The sequence below is a fragment of the Mirounga angustirostris genome, unplaced genomic scaffold (genome assembly GCF_029215605.1).
Source record: "Mirounga angustirostris isolate CCGP_5_RB_7025 unplaced genomic scaffold, mMirAng1.0.hap1 SCAF_7, whole genome shotgun sequence".
NCBI lineage: Eukaryota > Metazoa > Chordata > Mammalia > Carnivora > Phocidae > Mirounga > Mirounga angustirostris.
Genome location: NW_026991715.1, coordinates 6,139,794 through 6,146,721, shown reverse-complemented (window position 1 = coordinate 6,146,721; position 6,928 = coordinate 6,139,794). Strand labels below are relative to the sequence as shown.

General features: G+C 36.2%; 1 protein-coding gene across 1 annotated transcript; it reads left to right on the top strand.

The window, feature by feature from the left end:
* Positions 1 to 5,351: 5,351 nt before the first annotated feature.
* On the top strand, positions 5,352 to 6,317 carry LOC123853880 (olfactory receptor 2A12-like). The gene has a single exon (XM_045888670.1). It carries the CDS (start codon positions 5,352 to 5,354, stop codon positions 6,315 to 6,317), a length of 966 nt encoding a protein of 321 aa, XP_045744626.1.
* The last annotated feature ends 611 nt before the right edge of the window (positions 6,318 to 6,928 follow it).

Sequence of the window (6,928 nt, the reverse complement as noted above, 5' to 3'; positions counted from 1 at the left end):
GCCCTATAGATGTGAGATTTACATTTCTGACATATAACTAATATATGTATGTATGGCTAAACAACAGTCATATATATTAATATATTTTATATATTTATAATATTCATATATATTTATATACTCATATATAATATTTATACATCAATATTTAGTCATGAAAAATGCCAGAATCCTCTCATTTGTTCCAACATGGATAAACCTGGGACACATTATATTAAGGGAAATAAGTGAGACAGGATACACAAACACTGTATGATCTCACTTTTATGTGAAATCTAAGAGTTAAACTCACAGAAATAAAAGAATAGTAGTTGCCAGGAACATGGGGAGAGAGGTAGTGGAGAAGCTTTGTTCTTAGCGGTTCCAGGATGTTGGGGTGTACCAAATCCCATCAGTGCCCCAAAGGCAGAGGAGGTAACTACGTGCCTAATCTAACTCCTGGAGGATTACAAATTGCCTGCTTTTTTAGCTCCCAGATGAAGGTTAATTTGAATATTGACCTTTGGGTAGCATCTGGGAAAATCTGAACATTGATATAAAGTCTCTCCCCTTCCAGGGAGAAATTAAATGCTGTGTTTTTGCCTACTTGCTCTGTGCCTTTCTAAGGGAATATCCACCGGAAGTTCTTGTGCACCCATTTGAAGCAAGATCTTTGTTCTCTGTGATTCTGGGGACTCATAAATTCTGAGTCCCACCAATGCCCAGAGGATATCATAAAGAAGCCAGTCTCCTGATTTTTAGCCCTTTTTAAAGGATGGGGTGATAGATGAGTGAACAAACTTCACCAAGGAGAAACTGGGGACTTGGTTTTATTACTGCAGTGAGCTGGGAGAAGAAGTGGGTGCCCACACACCCGCTCAGGCTTCTGGAAGACCACTGATTAACTTACCTGTCAGCCTCCAGATGAGGGCTAATTAGAAGCCCTCAGCCCTCAGATCCTTAGGTAGCAGCTAGAAAAAATTGCGGAATCCCACAATCACTTCCCAATGTATTTGTATATTAAATTACCACATTGCACACCTAAAAATTATACATCATGTTGTACAATCTAAAATATATATTTTTATTTTTTTATCATACCTCAATAAAGCTGGATATAAAATCAAACAAATATTAAAGACCTGCAAAAAAGAAAAAAAAAAGAATAAGAGACATTTGTCTTTAAGAATTCAGACCTGGGGCACCTGGGTCGCTCAGTCGGTGAAGCCGCTGCCTTCAGCTCAGGTGATGGTCCCAGGGTCCTGGGATCGAGTCCCACGTCCAGCTCCCTGCTTAGTGGAGAGCCTGCTTCTCCCTCTGCCTGCCACTCTGCCTACCTGTGCTCTCTATCTCTCTGCCAAATAAATAAATAAAATCTTAAAAAAAAAAAAAAAAGAATTCAGACCTGATTCACTATATGATTTGAGAGTTGGAAGACATCATTTTATATTGTGTGAGCTAGTTTCCCAGATGTCCACCAATACTTCGCTTCTTGGTATTTAAAATCTGTATAGTCCCCTCCCTCATTATACCAGAGTTAGTATATGTTATCGATATAATGAGATAGATATCATGGTATATCTCTTTTCATTTTAAGTTATAAAAGACTGTGAAATCCATTTTGCATCTTCTCTGTCTCCTCATTTAGACCACTCACTTGAAAAGCCAGCTGCCACGTTGTGACCAGTCCTATTGATAGACCCACATGCCTAGGAACTGAGACCAATAAGCAACAGGCAGCAAGGAACTAAGTCCTTCCATCAACAATCATGCAAAATAAGTTTGTAGTAGATCTTCCATCCTAAGTCAAGCCTTCAGGTGAACACTGACCTGCCAGACCTCTTGACAGGAACCTCATGGCACAACTTCACCCATTAGCACCCAGGCAAAGTGCTTCCAGCTTCCTAATCCTCAGAAATGTGTGTGCAGTTGTGGGTTTTGTCTTTTAAATGCTAAGGTTTGGAGTAATCTGTTATACAGCAGTATATAGGGCATCCATAAAAATGAAATGGATCACTAAAAATAAGAGTAAAAATAATGAGTGCAAGATGGGAAAACCACATACTGAAGCAGTTACAGAAGAAAGCACATATAAAACGACTCAAATGCGGTTTTTATTTTTTAATTTTTTTAATTTTTTATTTTTTATTTTCAAGTGTGGTTTTTAAAGATGAATAGGATAAATAAGGTCTAGATGCAGGAGACAGAGAAAAGCACATAAATGAAGAAAATAATTTGAACAGTGTTATATCAGTGGGAATAAATTCTGTTGCATTTATTGTAATCATCCTGACTGTAGACGTTTTAAACCAGATTTGCAGTTTATCTCCACTTTGTCCGCAAAGACTACTTTTTTGGAAAGTTCTACTTTTGAAATGTACATTACATCTTACCATGTAAACTTACATAGGTAAGTTAAATTTTGGGCAGAAAGAACTACAAAGCCCATTTAGTCTGTATTCCAAGTCACTAGATTCTTACAATATGTCAATCTACCAACAGAACTGGAGTTTTAACCTTCTAGCTCATGTTTATATCTTTGTATCAAATGATGTATAAGCTCTACCGATAACCCTCTGATAAATAGATGTTTTCGCTATGTATAAACAGATGGCAAAATTCTCCACATGATAAACTTATTTTCTTGATGTGGGCTCTTCTCCCTCAGTTATTTCAAATAGAGGAAGATTTATATAATTCTCAACCATGTATACCAAATACCAACTGTTTTTTTTCTGTTTTTTTGTTTGTTTGTTTGTTTTTTCCAGATGAGTTTCCTGAAGTTTGTCCAGGACTATCTGTCAACCTGATTGAAAACACAAGTGCATGCCATTATTTAAAATATAATCAGGATACAGGGGCGCCTGGGTGGCTCAGTAATTAAGCGTCTGCCTTCAGCTCAGGTCATGATCCAGGGTCCTGGGATCAAGCCCCACATCGGGCTCCCCGCTCTGTGGGAAGCCTGCTTCTCCCTCTCCCGCTCCCCCTGCTTGTATTCCCTCTCTAGCTGTGTCTCTCTCTGTCAAATAAATATATAAAATCTTAAAAAAATTAAAAAATATATATAATCAGGATGCAGAACTCAACTTTATAAAGTCATTCATGGATAGTCAGGGTCATGAACAAATCCTGTAAAATATTAGCTTTATTTAATATGTTTGAGATCAATATGCTAAAAACAAAAGAGGAGAATTCAGAAGTCATATATACACACATTGGAATTATGAAATTCGCTTTTCCTCATTTTAGCAACACCTAATTGTGTTTTTTCTCCCTTTCCTCTCTTTTCCATTTACTCAGCATGGCTGCATAAAGTTAACAAGGCCCCCTAGGGATGGGGACCTGATTGTTTTTAATGACTAGAAATACAGAGAAGTGTTACCTGTACTTAATTTTGTGTGAAACACACACAAATATGCATACTTATATCCACATTATTTTATTTCCATCCTCTACTCTGCTGCACAGGAAGAAACAGTCAGCAAAAGTACTTCAAATTTGAGTCATGGAAATGGATCCAGGTATCACCAACTCCAGTGAGAGCTAGGGCAGGCTATTTTCATCAATGAGGTTTCTTCGGAGATGGGCAAGATCAACACATCAAGATATTTATGAATAATAAAATATGAGTGTATTTGCACAAGGAACAGATTCCCATTCCCTTTTTTATCCTTTCTGAAGACTCAAGTTGTCATCATCTTTGGGAAAAATCTTTTATAAACAATCAGGAAAGACTACAATCTCCAAATGGTAAATAAACAAGTCATTTTGAGTTTTCTACCTTTCTTAAGGGTGAGATATATTGCTGAATGTGAATCAAAGTCATCCTCTCTTGCTTTGGCCCCTAGTTTCATCAATAACTAATTTTGGATAATTTGCAAGAGAATATAATCATTGTAGTACAATTTTCCATTGTAGAATGGAAGTAAAAATAAAACCCACATTATATGGTTATTTGTGTAAATTAAATTAATCCAAATAAGAAATTTATAACAATGTCAGGCAGCAAATTTACAATTACTCTATCTTTACCATTGTATTGTTAGTATGATTTTCATTTTATTGTAGATAAAATGGTTTCAAATTACTTCAGTTACCCAATTCTGCTGTTATTATTTATCATGTTATAACCTTTCCATAATTAATGTCATTCAATTTGGAGGAACCAAAGAGATATAGAGTGGATATTGAGTGTGATCTGAAAGAATAAAATGGTCTAAATTTACGTATATTGGGAGGGGAATACAATGGATATGATTTTAAAAATATTTGTAAGTATAATTTGGAAGAGACTGGGTATGCATTACTTAAAGCAGAACGATTAACAATGTAACTGGTGAAAATTAAAATAAATTGGATAGTTCATTTATTCCTCATACCGAAGACATATATTTTTTAATTGTTTTATTCTTATGTTAATCCCCGTACATTACATCATTAGTTTTAGATGTAGTGTTCCATGATTCATTGTTTGTGCATAACACCCAGTGCTCCATGCAGTACGTGCCCTCCTCAATACCCATCACCCATAACCCATCCTTCCACCCCCCTCCCCTCTAGAACCCTCAGTTTGTTTTTCAGAGTCCATTGTCTCTCATGGTTTGTCTACCCCTCCGATTTCCGCTCCCGAAGGCATATGTTTTTAATGGTGTTGCAGATTGATTTACAAGTGAGTCTATATTAATATGTGCCTTAATTTTTCTCTACACCCTGAAGCATTCACAACATATTCCTGTGAGTGAAAGGTTGTGTACATCTATATGAAACTCTCATCTCTGCATTGGAAACATGAACAGTGACAAGCATTTGGGGATTACAATCAAGTTACCAGAATTATCTGAATTCTATATCCATCTCTTCCACTTTAGTGAATTTGACAAACTCACTACAGTCCTGTGACTTCATATAAGATATTTCTAATGGCCATTTCATATTTTTATAGTCATCTCAGAAAATTCTGGAAGGTTCTATTATAAGCTTCTGTACTCCAAACAAGAAATGTTAACATAAAAAAAATCAGTACTTCTTAAAAACTTGCTCTGTACATATAAGCAAAGTCTGTACAGGAACAACCAAAACTTTATTCACAATTTGTATGTGTGTGTCTCTATCTGTGTATGCATGTTTATGGTTTTGTGTTAATGAATATTTTTGTTTTATTCTAGCATATGAAAGTATTTTTCAAACTTCATCATGAATGTAAGGAGGTTTTCAAAAAAGAGATAATTTAGTCCTTAAGTTATTGAATGCACACAATGGAATGGTACTTGATGATGTTAAAGAATTAGTGTGTCTTTGTGATTTCACTATAATTTTTGTTCTCAAAGCACATTTCTTCTGCTCACATTATCAGTTTAACACTGGCACTCAACATGGCTCAGGAAAATTTAAGCACCATCACTGAGTTGGTCCTTGTTGGATTTTCCAACCACCCTCAAGTTGAGATACCCCTCTTCTTCCTTTTCTCTGGGGTCTACCTGGTCAATCTCTTTGGAAATACAGCTATTATCACTTTGGTGGTAATTGATTACTGTCTCCAGACACCCATGTATTTTTTCCTCTGCCACTTGGCCTTTCTCAACATATTTTACACCACAGCTGTGGTCCCCAAGCTGCTCTTCAACCTCCTTGCTCTTAAGAAAGTTATCTCTTACGAACTCTGTCTTGCCCAGACCTACATCTCTCTGTTAATGGGAGCAGCTGAGTGCATTGTTTTGGCAATCATGGCTCTGGACCGTTATGTGGCCATTTGTTACCCTCTACGATACCTGCTCATCATGAACTGGTCTGTGTGTGTGCAGCTTGCTGTGGGGGCATGGACCATCAGCTTCTTTGCCTCAGTGGTGCCCCTCTACTTCACCATACTTCCCTTATGTAGCCCTTACATTGTTGACCATATTTTTTGTGAAGTACCTGTTCTTCTTCGTATGTTCTGTGCTGATACATCCCTGCAAGAAACTTTGATGGTGATAGGTGCATCTGGTACCCTGTTGCTCCCCTTCCTTCTTATTACTCTCTCCTACCTACGCATACTGGTTGCTGTGATGAGAATGCACTCAGCAGAGGGTAGGAAAAAGGCTTTCTCTGTCTGTAGCTCTCACCTGACTGTGGTGACCATTTATTATGGGACAGGTATGTTCACATACATGAGGCCCAAATCTCTATATTCAGCTGAGGGTGATAAATTAATCTCCTTATTCTATGCTGTCATCAATCCTGCTTTGAACCCATTAATCTACAGTCTTAGGAACAAGGAAGTGAATGGAGCCTTGAAGAGAGTATTAGAAAGATTGTCAGTGTCCCAAAGGCAAATGATTACTATCTTGAGATGCCAGTAGACAGAATTTTATACTTTAATATACTCTTTAAAAACAGTCACTTAATTAGCTACAACTATGTAAGAATTATTGCAAATATACAATATCATTCATTACAGACACCCTTTTGTGACCTTCCTTTTAATGTTTAATGACTAATGTTAACAGATTATATTATTTTATTAAATATTGCTATATATCAGTTCTTTACTAAACAACATGCAGGTATAACTTATGAGAAAAAATGGAATTGAAATTTCAAGGTAGGTTTTGGATTCCATAATTTCAAATAGACTCTATATTTTATAATTAATTACCTTATGATATTTGTACACATTTTTCCTTATTAATCAAATGTCATAGCGTTCTCTTTATTTACCCTTTACTCAGTCTATGAAATTATAATTTATGATTCATCTCTTCATCTTTAAGCAGATAATTCCTCACACATCTGTCCAATTCTAGTGTTTTGAATACCTCACTACATCCCCTCAAACTTGTACAATTTCTCAAGTAATTCCTATCTCAGAAATGTATTTAATATGAGTATTGCAAAACTCAAGTCAATTGTCACTTTCTACATCAATTCTTTCTTGAAAACCTTCTTACCTTGCTGTAAATTCTATATCCTT